At 44.2% G+C, this 16,782-nt stretch overlaps 1 protein-coding gene across 1 annotated transcript in view; it reads left to right on the forward strand.

The window, feature by feature from the left end:
- STYXL2 (serine/threonine/tyrosine interacting like 2) overlaps positions 1-16,782 on the forward strand; it is a 150,826-nt gene that overhangs the window by 111,047 nt on the left and 22,997 nt on the right. The window contains exon 3 of the mRNA XM_077479744.1: positions 5,975-6,069. Within this exon, the coding sequence (XP_077335870.1) occupies positions 5,975-6,069 (95 nt within the window). The remainder of the gene's footprint in view (positions 1-5,974; positions 6,070-16,782) is intronic.

Below are 16,782 nucleotides of genomic sequence, written 5' to 3' on the forward strand. Positions count from 1 at the left end.
TAAGGCTGTCAGCAGATTGGCCTCTACAAACTGTAGAGTGAATGGGGCCTCATGCCTAAGTTTTGCCTAAGGCCTCACAAAGTCTAGAGCCGCCTCTGACCCCTGGATAATCAGAGGACAGGGATCACCGCTGGAGGATCAGAGGACAGGGATCACCGCTGGAGGATCGGAGGACAGGGATCACCGCTGGAGAATCAGAGGACAGGGATCACCGCTGGAGAATCAGAGGACAGGGATCACCGCTGGAGGATCAGAGGACAGGGATCACCGCTGGAGAATCAGAGGACAGGGATTACCGCTGGAGGATCAGAGGACAGGGATCACCGCTGGAGGATCGGAGGACAGGGATCACCGCTGGAGAATCAGAGCACAGGGATCACCGCTGGAGAATCAGAGGACTGGGGTTGTGATTGTGACCCCTGCAACCCCTTATGCTATGCCCATAGATAGATAGATAGATAGATAGATAGATAGATAGATAGATAGATAGATAGATAGATACCGTAGATGGAATAATAAGTAAATATAATATTGATATGTGATAAGTAAATAGGTACTGAGATAAAAAGAGATAGATAAATAGATAGATAGATAGATAGATAGAAGATAACATATATAGGTTATGGATGATAGATAGTTAGATAGATAGATAGATAGATAGATAGATAGATAGATAGATAGATAGATAGATAGATAGATAGATAGATAGATAGAATAAGTAAATATATTATTGGTATGTGATAGGTAAATAGGTACTGAGATAAAAAGAGATAGATAGATACATTATTGGTATATAATAGGTACAGAGATGAAAAGAGATAGATAGATAGATAGATAGATAGATAGATAGATAGATAGATAGATAGATAGATAGATAGATAGATAGATAGATAGATAGATAATAGATACCATACAACAATATTGGTTATGGATTATAGGAGATATATAGATACTGTAGATTAATAAGTATATAGCTAGAAGAATCAGAGGACAGGGATCACCGCTGGAGAATCAGAGGACAGGGATCACCGCTGGAGAATCAGAGCACAGGGATCACCGCTGGAGAATTCAGAGCACAGGGATCACCGCTGGAGAATCAGAGGACAGAGGTTGCGATTGTGACCCCTGCAACCCCTTATGCTACGCCCATGGGTAGATAGATAGATAGATAGATAGATAGATAGATAGATAGATAGATAGATAGATAGATAGATAGATAGATAGATAGATAGATGGATAGATAGAAGATAACATATATAGGTTATGGATGATGGATAGATAGATGGATAGATAGATTGATAGATACCGTAGATGGAATAATAAGTAAATATATTATTGGTATGTGATAGGTACAGAGATAAAAAGAGATGGCTAGATTATAGTTAAAATATATATAGGTTATGGATTATAGGAGATAAATAGATACTGTAGATGGATTAATAAGTATATAGATTTTTGGTATGTGATAGGTAGATAGATAGATAGATATTGTAGAGAGAATAATAAATATATTTATATATAAATATATTATTGATATGTAAGGGGTAAATCGATAGACAGATAGCTTATAGGAGGTAGATAGATATATAGATAGACAGAGAGATAGAGAGATAGAGAGATAGATAGATAGATAGATAGATAGATAGATAGATAGATAGATAGATAGATAGATAGATAGATAGATAGATAGATAGATAGATAGACAGATTTTTAAAGTATTGTAATCTCACGGATAAAAAGATAACCAGGTACAATGGTAGATGGATAGATGATATTGATAGATAATTCTAGGAGTGGGAGGGATAGAAGGATAATTGTATACACAGACAGATTATAGATATAAAAGGTGGTGGGAATTACAATGGAAGTATCCGGTATATACAGATGGAACTTTTACCTTTATCCCGGATTGTTACATTGTATCCCTCTGTGGATGTCTCTATGTATACGGAATACTGAATGCCGCTCTGTTTATTCTTGTTTTGTTTTTCTGTAATAATCAAAAAGATCCGCCGCTACTTTTAAGTGTCAAGAAAAGAGCTGTTGCCATGACAACCGCTAATGCACAAGGGGAAACACTGCTGACCACCACAATCTCCCTTTCCTATAGAAGTGCCCAGGATCAGGCGCTCCCTATCACCAGCCCTCGTCACTCCTGTCCCCCCACAGCCAGCCCAACATATTTTGGGTCTTTGTGGAAAGTGTTCATTAGGGCCAGTCAACGACCAATGAAAGGAGGCCTATACCGAGAACACATGGAACCTGCCGCCCTTGACCTCTTTCTTCTATGGGAAATGCTGGTCCTCTGGCTGTTTGGTTGGTTCAGTGGCTTCAGTCATTTCTAAATTACCGACCCAGAACATATGGAAATCTGGAGTTCTGACTATGCCTGGTCTGTGTGATTAGCACAGATTAGCTGTTCCGATCTCTTTAGGGGGGTTGCTTATTTTATTGTGCCAATCCCAACTTGGTCTCACCCTTCCACTTGATCATCTTTTAAGTAATCCCCCTTTCCCTCCTGGACAAGATCCTGAAGCCAGTGGCTCAACAGGGGTTTCTAACATATTGGGCAATTCTTCACCCCCCGAGGTCCTTTTGCCTTAACACATTAAGAATCCTAATCTATCCTTTATCTATCAAAAAGTGTTTTCCAGCACTAAACCTTTCATCTTATTTCTAAATTGCTGCATTTGTAAATTCCAAAAGCCAATATAAAGGAATAGTAGTGGTAAGAAAAGAGCAATTGTGGGTTTAACCAATCTTGTTTTTCTGTACAATTCTCCTTTAAGGGGGCGTGGCCAGAGGTGTGTCCTATGCCTGCATACTTTTGCTTATAGGTGTCCCTCATTCCCATCTCAAAAAAGTTGGGAGGTATGGAGATTGGATGGAGAGCGTCTGTGAGCAGCAATTTTCAAGTCTTGCCACAGATTCTCAATTGGATTTAGGTCTGGACTTTGATTGGGCCATTCTAACACATGAATATGCTTCGATCTAAACCATTCCATTGTAGCTCTGGCTGTATGTTTCGGGTCGTTGTCCTGCTGGAAGGTGAACCTCCGCCCCAGTCTCAAGTCTTTTGCAGACTCTAACGGGTTTTCTTCTAAGATTGCCCTGGATTTGGTTCCATCCATCTTCCCATCAACTCTGACCAGCTTCCCTGTCCCTGCTGAATAAAACCATCCCCACAACATGATCCTTCCACCACCATGTTTCACAGTGGGGATGGTGTGTTCAGGATGATGTGCAGGGTTAGTTTTCCCCCACACATAGCGTGTTATTTACGAAAAGGCAAATCCACTCTGCACTGCAAGTGCACTTGGAAGTGCAGAAGCTCTAAATCTAAGGGGTAGATCTGAAATGAGGGGAAGCTCTGCTAATTTTATCATCCAATCATGTGCAAGCTAAAATGCTGTTTTTTATTTTCCTTGCATGTCCCCCTCAGATCTACAGCGACTTTACTTCCCAGTGCACTTTCAGTGCAAAGTAGATTTTCCTTTAGTAAATAACCCCCCATAGTGTTTTGCTTTTAGGTCAAAATGTTCAATCTTGGTCTCATCTGACCAGAGCACCTTCTTCCACATATTTGCTGTGTCCCCCACATGGCTTCTCACAAACTGCAAACGGGGCTTCTTATGGCTTTCTTTCCACAATGTCTTTCTTCTTGTCACTCTTCCATAAAGGTCAGATTTGTGGAGAGCACGACTAATAGTTGTCCTGTGGACAGATTCTCCCACCTGAGCTGTGGATCTCTGCAGCTCCTCCAGAGTTACCATGGACCTCTTGGCTCTTCTCTGATGAATGCTCTCCTTGCCCGGCTGGTCAGTTTAGGTGGACGGCCATGTCTTGGTGGGTTTGCAGTCATGCCATACTCTTTCCATTTTCAGATGATGATGGATTGAACAGTGCTCTGTGAGATGTTCAAAGTATGGGATATTTTTTTTTTTTTTATAACCTAACCCCGCTTTAAACTTCTCTACAACCATATCCCTGACCTGTCTGATCTGCTCATTGACCTTCATAATGCTGTTTGTTCTCTAAGGTTCTCTAACAAAACTCTGAGGGATTCACAGAAAAGCTGTATTTATACTGAGATTAAATTACACACAGGTGGACTCTATTTATTAATTCTCTATTTATTAATTAGGTGACTTCTGAAGGCAATTGGTTCCACTAGATTTTAGTTGGATGTATCATAGAAAAGGGGGGCTGAATACAAATGTACCCCCCACACTTTTCACATATTTATTTGTAAAACATTTTGAAAACCATTTATCATTTTCCTTCCAGGTCACAATTATGTGCCACTTTGTGTTGGTCTATCACATAAAATCCCAATAAAATACTCTTACATTTTTTGGCTGTAACATGAAAACATGTGGAAAGTTTCAAGGGGTATGAATACTTTTTCAAGGCATTGTAAAAAAAAAAAATGTGGCAGAATACATCTTGGCCTACATTTATGAAGAAATTTGATTTTAAAAACATTTTTATTAGACATGTTTTATAGCAAAAAGTAAAAAATATTGTTTATTTAAAAAAAAAAAAAAAAATATTGGCCTTTTTTTTTTTTATAGCGCAAAAAATAAAAAACTCAGAGGTGATCAAACAACCCCAAAAGAAATCTCTATTTTTGGAAAAAAAAATATACATTTAATTTAAGTACAGCGTTGCATGACTGCGCAATAGTTAGTTAAAGTAAAACAGTGCCGTGTCACAAAAAAATGGCCTGGTCGGCAAGGGGAGTAAATCTCCTGGAGGTCAAGTAGCTCTATGAAGCCATATTTTTGTTATTTTTTTAGTGGGGTTGATTTACTAAAGGCAGATAGATTGTGCACTTTGCAAGAGCAGTTGCTCCAGAGCTTAGTAAATGAGCAGAAGCTTTGCTGACTCCCATCATCCAATAACGTGCAAGCAAAAATGCAGGTTTTATACTTTCCTTGCATGTGATTGGGTATTGTTTGCAAAGTGAAGCTTTACCTCCTTTACTGAGCTCTGGAGCAACTGCACTTTGAAAAGTGCACTGTCTATTTGCCTTTGGTAAATCAACCCCAAAGGGTTATTAAACCCACAACAGTAAAATCGCTCTGTATATGCAGTAACGCATGCTTGTTATACTCCCTGTGGAACCTAAGGGATTAATCCTGTGCATTATGTAAAAAGGCTGTTTAACCCTGTCTTCTCTGATCCTCCCCCTCTTCCACTGTCCCTAATCCATCTCCTAATAGAACAGAGGCTAGGGGACAAGCTGCACATGCTCAGTTTGGTGTGTATTGCTAGAGAGCTTTTTTTTTTTCTTCGGAGAGTGCATGTGATCAGCACAGGGCGAATCAGCACTGTCCAGACAGAGGGTCAGGGATCCTGCAGCCTCAAAGGACAGTCAGAGGAGAATGAAAACTCCTCCTACAAGCTTTAACCAGACACCGATAGAAGTCACAAGACTGCTATAAACTGCGGATGAGAAAATGTATTTAGCCATTTATATTTATTAAAACGATTGCATCTCCATGATCTGTGTACTGTGGAAGACCAGATATAGTGAGTGCAAGCTCCTGGGTTTAGTAACAAATAAATTTTTACATTTACATATTTACATAGCAAGTAAATTTATACATTTGCTTAATTTCCTTCTTTGTATTACACATCTACGCGGTTTACTGACTCGGGTCGGTGTCACTCATTTTGAGTTCCCTGATAGATATAATTTTATAGGAACTGTTGTGCTGATATGTATTTTTCAATGTTTTTTTTTTATTGTGCGGGTCATACCCGTGGGATGTTTTACAATTGGCGATTTATAACAAAGCTTATTTTTCATATATCTTTGTGGTGCGGAGATTTGCTTTAGGGGGTACTTTTCTTTTTTGTGAATTCTTTATGTGTATGGAGTAGCGCGCAATAAATACTCCGACATCGAGGATGTGACTGATGGAAAACATGTGACTGATAGGCTTTAATTTTCCATTTCTATTTGCAGTTTTTCTACAATTTCCAGCGCCTATACGGAGAGTATCTTTATGGAACCCATTCACCTGTCATCCTCCGTGGCAGCCAAGAAGATAATAAATGAAGGTGAGCTTCCAGCTGATATTAAAACACAGTTTAAAAAAGGCCTAATATATAGCCGGTGCAATACATACTGGACATGCAAGCAATGCTTGAGAAGAATTGTTATAACAGTGCAGCCTTACTTCTCAGATATCACTCCATATTTGATTATCTACTTGTATTTTCTCCCTGTCAGGCTAAGTGTTGGACTCTAATGCCGCGTACACACGACTGGACTTTTTGACAGCAAAGGTCCGACGGAACGAGTCCATCGGACAATTCGATCTTTTGTGGGCTCCATCGGACCTTTGCTTGCCAAAAATCCGGTGGACTTTAGAAATAGAACATTTGATTTTACATTTCCCCACCGGAACTCCGCTGGACTTTGGTGTGATTGTGTGTGGCCAAGTCCGTTCATTCGGAAAGTCAGTCGGAACTCCGCCGAAAGTGCGTCGGACCTAGTCCCTCGAAAAGTCCGGTCATGTGTACGCGGCGTTAGGTTGTCCTATCTCCCACCTGAGCTCAGTGCTAATAAGAGACTTTCCTGGAATTTTAAGCAACTTTACATGCCTCCGTAAAAATATAGGTTTTTGTCACATACAGCGGGGAAAATAATTATTTGATCCCCTGCAGATTTTGTAAGTTTGCCCGCTTACAAAGAAATAGAGGGTCTATCATTTTTATCATAGGTGTATTTTAACCACTTAAAGACCAGTCCTCTTTTTCAGACTCTGGGGGTTATTTACTAAAGGAAAAGCCACTTTGCACTGCAAGTGCACTTGAAAGTGCAGTCGCTGTAGATCTGAGGGGGACATGCAAGGAAAATAAAAAACAGCATTTTAGCTTGCACATGATTGGATGATAAAATCAGCAGAGCTTCCCCTCATTTCAGATCTACCCCTTATATTTAGAGCGACTGCACTTCCAAGTGTACTTGCAGTGCAAAGTGGATTTGCCTTTCGTAAATAACCCCCTCTGTGTTTACAAGTTAAAAACACGTTTTTTTTCTAGAAAATTACTTAGAACCCCCAAACATTATACATTTTTTTTCTAACACCCTAGAGAATAAAATGGCGGTCATTGCAATACTTTTTGTCACACCGTATTTGCGCAGCAGTCTTACAAGCGTGAAAAAATTCACTTTTTTTGAATAAAAAAGTAAGACAACAGTAAAGTTAGCCCATTTTTTTTATATATTGTGAAAGATAATGTTACGCCGAGTAAATTGATACCCAACATGTCACGCTTCAAAATTGTGCCCGCTCGTGGAATGGTGTCAAACTTTTACCCTTAAAAATCTCCATAGCCGACGTTTAAAAAATTCTACAGGTTGCATGTTTTGAGCTACAGAGGAATTCTAGGGCTAGAATTATTGCTCTCACACTAATGATCGTGGCGATACCTCACATGTGTGGTTTGACCCTCGTTTTCATATGCGGGCGCTACTCACGTATGCGCTCGCTTCTGCACGCGAGCTCGTCGGGACGAGGCGCTTTAAAAAAAATTTTTTTTTTCTTATTTGCTTTATTTGCTTTTATTTATTTTTACACAGTTTAAAAAAATAATAATAATTTGGGTCACTTGTATTCCTATTAAAAGGAATGTAAACATCCCTTGTAATAGAAAAAAGTATAAGTTCTCTTAAATATCAGACCTGGGGTCAAAAAGTCCTCAGATCTCATATAAATCGCAATAAAAGAAAAAAAATAATAATTTTGTCATTTAAAAAAAATGACAGCAAAAAAATGTGCCTTTAAGACGTATGGGCGGACGTGACATTTTGACGTCGCTTCCGCCCTGCTATGGTATAGAGACGGGTGGGGGCCATCTTAGCCTCACTCGTCTCCATACCCAGCCACGGACAGGTCCTGACTGCCCCCGACACTGCCGATGGCTCCGGTAAGCGGCGGAGGGCACAGGAGAGCGGCAGGAAGGGGGTGGCCCCTCTCCTGCCGCCGATAACGGTGATCTCCCGGCGAATCCGCCACAGAGACCACCATTATCGTACATAGAACCGCCAGCTCCAAAGATGGATACCTCCGTTGTGGCAGCTGCTGTTACTGAGATATCCATCTTCAAAGTGCTGACGTATATGTACAGGAGCATCATAGAGACAGAATATCAACCAAAAATCCAGGAAAAACACATACAAATGTTATAAACTGAGTTTCAGTTCAGTGAGTAAAATAAGTATTTGATCCCATACCAACCAACAATAATTTTGGCTCCCACCGACTGGCTACAGTAGGTGCTCATGTGCTACACAGAATAGTCCTGTCAATGTAAGAAGGTGCTCCTAACGACAACTTGTTATGTGTATAAAAGACACCTGTCCACAGAATCTTTCTTCTATTCAAACCTCATCATCATGGGCAAGACCAAAGAGCTCATAGAACGTCAGGGACAGGGGCGTAACTATAGGGGTTGCAGCAGTCGCGACCGCAACTGGGCCCTGTGATGCAGGGGGCCCATGCAGCCTCCTCTACATTTGGCCGGCAGCAGCATAGGCAGCTAGGGGTACCAGTGCACCATGCACACGGGTGGCTGGAGGTGGAGGGTGACTAGCAGAGCTCCATGCTCGACTATCGCACTGGCTGCTCTTTAGTTGTGCATTCCCCGCATGACCTGTGTCCTCGGCCGGCTCCTCAGAGTACCCCTCTCCTGCTCCATGCATTGCCGCTCAGTCCGATGTCTGCTCTCCCCAGCCAGAGTCCCGCCCCCCCCCCCAGAGTCCGGCCCACACTGCACTGCATACTTCTCCCGGGTAAACAAACTTTAAGCACACAGATGCAGTGCAGCCCTATGAGAGCCGGCTCCCCGGAGGACACTGCAGGCTTGTCTGCCAACCCCCCTCCTCCCCTGTCATACATAGATGACGAAAGGTCTTTCTGGGAGATATGCTGATCGCCCGTCCAGCACACTGGATGGAGCCCAGGCACACATGGATGAGTGCGCGGCCTACAGCTTGGTCATGGTGAGTGAGAGGACCCCATCCCCCACACACCATTACATACCCCCTCCATCTCCCCCTGGGGACAGGGACCCCTTCTCACGTGGGGGCAGTAACTTCATCTGCCCTGGAGAAAAGGACCTCATCTCTTCTGGGGACGGGGACCCCATCCTGCCTAGGGACAGTCCCCCAATGGGGCACCTAAAAAAAAAAATAAACTACTGATACTAGGGGTGGAACTACAGGGCTCACAAAGGTCATACTTGTGACCACGCACTGGAGTTCCACCGTCGGACTCGGAGGGAAGGGCCCTGGCTGGGGTTCAGGGGGACCCTTCATGGTTTCTTGCATCGGGGCCCTGAACGTTCTAGTTACGCCACTGGTCAGGGACAAGATTGTAGACCTGCACAAGGCTGGAATGGGCTACAAGACCATCAACAAGAAGTTTGGTAAGAAGGAAACAACTGTTGGAGCGATTGTTTGCAAATGGAAGAAATACAAAATAACCATCAAGTGCCCTCGGTCTGGAGCTCCATGCAAGATTTTGCCTCATGGGGTAAGGATGATCATGAGAAAAGTAAGGAATCAGCCCAGAACTACACGGGAGCAGCTTGTGAATGATCTCAAGGCAGTTGGGACCACAGTCACCAAACAAACCATTGGTAACACAATACGCCGCCATGGATTGAAATTCTGCAGTGCCCACAATGTCCCCCAGCTCAAGAAGGCACATGTACAGGCCCGTCTGAAGTTTGCCTATGAATATCTAAATGATTCAGAGAAGGACTGGAAGAAATTGCTGTGGTCAGATGAGACCAAAATTGAGCTCTTTGGCATTACCTCGACTCGCCATGTTTGGAGGCCAAAAAATGCTGACTATGACCCTAGGAACACCATCCCTACAGTCAGGCACGGAGGTGGAAACATTATGCTTTGTTTCTGTTTCCCTGCTAAAGGTACAGGCCGACTTGGACGGAGCCATATATTGTAAAATCTTAGATGAGAACCTTCTTCCCTCAGCCAGAACACTGAAGATGGGTCATGGATGGGTCTTCCGGCATGACAATGACCCAAAACATAACGCCAAGGCAGCAAAGGAGTGGCTCAAGAAGAAGCACAGTAAGCTCATGGAGTGGCCTAGCCAGTCTCCCGACCTTAATCCTATAGAAAATTTATGGAGGAACCTGAAATTTTGAGTTGCTAAGCGATCAGTTCGCATTGTGCGCTATGCAAGTATTTCATTCATTCATTCATTCAGCGATAGCCAAGAAACCTTAAAGAGGAGTTCCGCCTGCCCCTTTAAAAATGAAAGGTAAGCAGTTACAAATACTGTAGCTGCTGATTCTTAACATTAAGACAATTACCTGTCCTGAAGTCCATCGATGTCGGCACCGCAGTCGATGTTTACATCTGCTGGCCGGGTATTGCCACCGCCATTGCTTGTAAGGGAACCCAGCAGTGTAGCCTTTCAGCTTCACGGCGGGGTCCCTATTGTGCATGCGTGAAGCGTGCTGCGCTCTCACTGGCCCGGCAGAAGAAGAGGGAGGAGGAGGGGGTCCGAGCTGCTGATATATTTTGCCGCGGCCCGGTCTCCCGGAAGTGGGGATAGGTAAAAAACAGGTACCCGCTTCCTCCCTCCCTGGAGGGGGGGGGGGGGGGGGGATCACATAAGCAGAAGTTCCACTTTTTTGGTGGAACTCCACTTTAAGGATTTAGAGAAGATTTGTAAAGAAGAGTGGATCAAAATCCCTCCTGAGATGTGTGCAAACCTGTTCACCAACTACAAGAAACCTCTGACCTCTGTGCTTGCCAACAAGGGTTTCTCCACCAATTACTAAGTCAAATACTTATTTTACTCACTGAACTGCATCTCAATTTAGAACATTTGTATCATGTGTTTTTTCTGGTTTATATTCTGTCTCTATCATTTAAAATACACCTATGTTAAACATTTATAGACCCTTCATTTCTCTGTAAGTGGGCAAACTTATAAAATCTTTATTTTCTATACTGTAATACATAATGCAGAATAGTAAAATTATCTACCTTTCATAATTTAAAAAAAAAAAACATTCCTCAAGTCAGATGACTTTGCCTAGGTTGAGATGATGTCATCAGCCAGCTGTAGGCAGAAGAGACCATTTCCTCACCTCCAGCACTGAATGTATGTACTGGCAAGGGGTGCTGGGGTGTGCTGGAGAGTCCACTGATGCTGGCTGCTGGGGGATTTATCGTCGTTGGTGGGGATCCATTATTGTCGCCGTGGAGGTCTGTTGGTACTGGTAGAGGTTCTAATGTAGCTGTAGGGGACTCATGTTTCTGGGGGTCAATTTTTGTTGGGAGGAATCTACTGTTGAAGGATGGGTCTATTGATGTTGGGGAGTATTTTGTTGCTGGGGGTGTAGTTTGTTGTGGGGGGTTTATTGTTGCTGGCCACTAGAGGGTCTACTGAAGCTTGTAGGGGCCTGATGTTGCTGGGGGTGTAGTTTGTTGTGGGAGGGGGGGTCTATTGTTGCTGGCCACTAGAAGGTCTAAGGGTCTACTGAAGATTGTAGGGGTCTGATGTTGCTGGGGGGTGTAGTTTGTTGTGGGGGGGGGGGGTTATTGTTGCTGGCCAATAGAGGGTCTACTGAAGCTTGTAGGGGTCTGATGTTGCTGGGGGTGTAGTTTGTTGTGGGAGGGGGGGTCTATTGTTGCTGGCCACTAGAAGGTCTAAGGGTCTACTGAAGATTGTAGGGGTCTGATGTTGCTGGGGGGTGTAGTTTGTTGTGGGGGGGGGGTTATTGTTGCTGGCCAATAGAGGGTCTACTGAAGCTTGTAGGGGTCTGATGTTGCTGGGGGTGTAGTTTGTTGTGGGGGGGGGGTCTATTGTTGCTGGCCACTAGATGGTCTACTGAAGATTGTAGGGGTCTGATGCTGTTGGGGGTGTAGTTTGTTGTGGGGGGGGTCTATTGTTGCTGGCCACTAGAGGGTCTACTGAAGCTTGTAGGGGCCTGATGTTGCTGGGGGTGTAGTTTGTTGTGGGAGGGGGGGTCTATTGTTGCTGGCCACTAGAAGGTCTAAGGGTCTACTGAAGATTGTAGGGGTCTGATGTTGCTGGGGGGTGTAGTTTGTTGTGGGGGGGGGGGTTATTGTTGCTGGCCAATAGAGGGTCTACTGAAGCTTGTAGGGGTCTGATGTTGCTGGGGGTGTAGTTTGTTGTGGGGGGGGGGTCTATTGTTGCTGGCCACTAGAGGGTCTACTGAAGATTGTAGGGGTCTGATGTTGCTGGGGGTGTAGTTTGTTGGGGGGGGTCTATTGTTGCTGGCCACTAGAGGGTCTACTGAAGATTGTAGGGGCCTGATGTTGCTGGGGGTGTAGTTTGTTGTGGGAGGGGGGGTCTATTGTTGCTGGCCACTAGAAGGTCTAAGGGTCTACTGAAGATTGTAGGGGTCTGATGTTGCTGGGGGGTGTAGTTTGTTGTGGGGGGGGGGTTATTGTTGCTGGCCAATAGAGGGTCTACTGAAGCTTGTATGGGTCTGATTTTGCTGGGGGTGTAGTTTGTTGTGGGGGGGGGTCTATTGTTGCTGGCCACTAGAGGGTCTACTGAAGATTGTAGGGGTCTGATGTTGCTGGGGGTGTAGTTTGTTGTGGGGGGGGGGGTCTATTGTTGCTGGCCACTAGAGGGTCTACTGAAGATTGTAGGGGTCTGATGTTGCTGGGGGTGTAGTTTGTTGGGGGGGGGGTCTATTGTTGCTGGCCACTAGAGGGTCTACTGAAGATTGTAGGGATCTGATGTTGCTGGGGGTGTAGTTTGTTGTGGGGGGGGGGGTCTATTGTTACTGGCCACTAGAGGGTCTACTGAAGATTGTAGGGGTCTGATGTTGCTGGGGGTGTAGTTTGTTGTGGGGGGGGGCGTCTATTGTTGCTGGCCACTAGAGGGTCTACTGAAGATTGTAGGGGTCTGATGTTGCTGGGGGTGTAGTTTGTTGTGGGGGGGGGGGGTCTATTGTTGGCTGCAGGTGGTCTATTTTACTGCTTCTCCTGTTATCATTAACAAATTCCATGCAAGGTGCTTAGCACTATAAATTATACTTGGTTCTGTGTTCTACAAGGGGTGGTGCTGGGAGGTGGGTAGGGAGGGAGCAGAAACAAGTAATGAGGGGAGTACCTGCACCTATTCTCTGAGAAAAAAAGCCCTACTAGGTCCACTTTAAATGCAAACATACTGGAAGATTTTCCCCTTTAATGACTGGGCCATTTTTTGCGATATGGCGTCACTTTACCTGACACTTGCGCGGCCATGCAACACTGTACCCAAGCAAAATTTATGTTCTTTTTTCCCACAAATAGAGCTTTTGGTGTTATTTGATCACCTGTGATGTTTTTATTTTTTGTGCTATAAACCAAAAAAGTGACAATTAAAAAAAAACAATATTTTTTTACTTTTTGCTATAATAAATATCCCCCCCCAAAAAAATGTAAAAAAAATTCTCCATCAATTTAGGCCAATATGTATTCTTTGACATATTTTTGGTAAAAATAAATCGCAATAAGCGTATAATCGGTTTGCGCAAGAGTTATAGCGTGTACAAAATAGGGAATAGATTTATAGCATTTTTATTATTATTATTTTTTTTTACTAGTAATGGCAGTGATTTTAAGCGACATTGCGGCGGACAGATTGGACACTTTTGACACTTTTTTGGGACCATTGACATCTATCTATACATGCCTTAAAAATGCACTGATTACCTTGTAAATGTCACTGGCAAGGAAGGGGTTAACACTAGGGGGCGATCAAGAGGTTAAATGTGTTCCCTAGGGAGGTGTTTCTAACTGTGGGGGGATGGGACTGACTGGAGGAGGAGAGAGATTAGTGTTCCTGATTACTAGTAACAGCCGATCTCTCTCTCCTCCCTTGACAGAAGAGGCATCTGTTTGTTTACATTGACAGACCCCCGTTCTGGCTCTCTTTCCCGCGATAGCGAGTGGCTGGTGGACATTGCGGCCGCCGGCCACGTGCATTGGGTACCCTGCCGCGCAGAGCGCACGCGAGCGCCTGCTATGGCACTTAAAGGCTCTGGCGGTTCACGGGAAAGAGCTAACCTACCGCAGTATAATGATGGCGGCTGGTCGGCAAGTGGTTAAAGCTTCACGCACCAAATTTTTCATGTAAACATATTCCTCAATAACCGCAAAGGATATAAATGTAGTTTGTACGCACCAGATACTTTTGCAAACCCAGATAGTTCCTTGTAAAAGTAGTGGGTGACATCATGACTGTGGTGTACATAGCAGAGCTGTGGGAGGAGCTCATCAGGTCCCACCCACCACAGGCTGCCTGCAGAAAACTACAGGAAGGGGCGGAGACAAGACCAGTCACCCAGCACAAGGAGAGAGAGCAGCAGTGAGCGGTCTTTATTACAGGAAGTCTCACACTGGATTTCTGCACAGATATGGAAAAAATACACAAATCTCACCGAGATTCGAAGAAGAAGACACATGGCTCTTGTATTTAGATTATATTTACTTATCTCAGAGTTCAGCTTTAAAGATCCGACTGCTTATAGTTCCAATGTTAATTGCAGCTGCTTGTTTGGCTATAAAAGCACTAAAGCAGGAGCCAGTGAATTAGAGGGAACCTTGACTTCCAGACAGGAACATGATAGTAAATGTCAGTGTAATAAATGCCGCCTATGTGAGACTTGGTGCCGGGCCAGAACACAATGAGGAATTCTCCGAGAACACACAGACATATTAATATAACACACGAGGGGGTGAGCGGAAAGGAAAGCTAGATTAAAATAGCAAAAAATGAATAATCAAGTCATTGTACCATCTTTATTGCAAGCATTATTGGTAACTGTAATAACACAATACAAGGAGAACTGAGCAATAAACAACATATACAAAGTAAAATAAATTTTTTTTTTTCAAAGAGGAAGGATGCCTAAAAAATAACCTTCTTTTAATTTAGTAATTTCTTTGGATAGCGTAGAGATGTTGCATGAATATCAGAAAAAGGACAACGCTGTACATTGGTTCTGGCTGGTTGCTGGCAAGTTGAATCCCATGCTGGCTTCTTATAGCTGTTGGGGGATTTAATTGGGGGGGGGGCATTGTTGAGACTTCATTAGTGGCTCATGGTATGTTTTTTGGGGGAGGGCAAACAATACAGCTGCCAAGGTTGGTCTGTCACCAGCCCCGCACTTACCCCACCTTGGTAGTGGGCGGCGCTTCCTCCAGGCGGTGGCTCCTTCTCCTAGGCTTCACAGAGGCTTCCCCTGCGTCAACGCCTCAGGACCCGCTTCCTGATTGGCCAGGAAGAGATATATTCATTCACTATTGTCACACAATGGGGTGGGCTCAGGGCACAGTGCTCTGAGCCCCCGAACCCACCCTTTGTTAAAGCCAATTAGAGCCTCTGGCTCTAATCATGTGCTTCTAAAAAAAGAAAGAAAAAAAAAAAATTGGAATCCATGCGTCCGGCATCCTGCATGTAGATTAGGGGCCGGGCGCATGGATTGGGGGGGCGACGCCCCCTCGCCCCATATGGATGAGCCGCCACTGGACATTCCTGCACCAAGGGGGAACTGCCGCTACAAAGCCAAACAATGGCATCACCTACATCGTGTTAGTTTATGTTCATACTTGTGTGTTGCAGAAACGCGTACAAAATCACACTCTTTCCCACAATGCACAAAAAACACACAACCCTTTAGCAGACAAGCAGCCGTGCCATTCCTTTTTAACACCACCCACAAGCATCTTGCTTACGCATGCGCATTTTGGTTTGGCTCAATTTTTTTGCCATTTAAAGACCGCAATATCCTGGTATTTTTTTTTTCCTCTTTTTCATTTTTCTTTCTCATAAAGTGATCCAAGTGGCTGGGTAGCCGCTGGATCGCTTTTAGAAGCAGCCTGAGGGGTCATCCCTCCTTCTGCCGCTCACCAGTGTTTCTCTGGCTTAGCATCCCTATCGACCAGCCCAGGAAGCGATCTGACGGTTTCCGCGGCTCGTCACAGTGGAGAGAAGAGACCAGATCGTCTCTCCCCACCTCTTGATCTAGGAGGAGCGGAGCAACGTCATGACGTCACTTCCAGTCTAGGGAAGGAAGTAAACATTTTTTTATTTTATTTTTGAAGCAAAAGATCAGGTTTTTGTTTTTTATCTTTTGCTTTCAAAGCTAGAGGAGATATATAGGGTCTTATAGACCCCAGATCTCTCCATGAAGAGGACCGGTCATCCCTTATTTATATAACAAGGAATGTTTACATTGTAAGGCCGCGTACACACGGGCGGACTGTTCGCCCAACTTTGTCCGCTGAACAGTGTTTCAGCGGACAGTCCGCTCGTGTGTGGGCTTCAGCGGACAGTTTCAGCGGACAGTCTGACGAACAAAGTTTTTCGGAATTTCCGTAAGACTGTCCGCTGAAACTTGGTTTGAGCGGACAGTCCGCTCGTGTGTAGGCTTGTTCGACAAACTAAGTCTCGCGCATGCTCAGAAAGAATTTACACGGCGAAGGTTGCATTGCATTGTATTGGACTTCGAATCTCTCGTCCCGTCGTACGTGCCGTTCACGTCATCGCGCAAGTTTTCAGCGGACTGTTCGTTTGTCGTGTGTGGTCAAGTCCGTTCATGCTAATTTTGAACGGACTGTTTGTCAAACTGTTTGATGAACCTAGTTGGGCGGACAGTCCGCCCGTGTGTACGTGGCCTAATAGGAATAAAAGTGAAACTAACGCACGCTAATGTAAATGGTGTTCGCACGACACATGTGAGATATTGCCGCAAATGTTATAG

Source organism: Lithobates pipiens, unplaced genomic scaffold (assembly GCF_037356315.1).
Source record: "Lithobates pipiens isolate NorthernLeopardFrog02 unplaced genomic scaffold, aLitPip1_a1.2 Scaffold_16, whole genome shotgun sequence".
Taxonomy (NCBI): domain Eukaryota; kingdom Metazoa; phylum Chordata; class Amphibia; order Anura; family Ranidae; genus Lithobates; species Lithobates pipiens.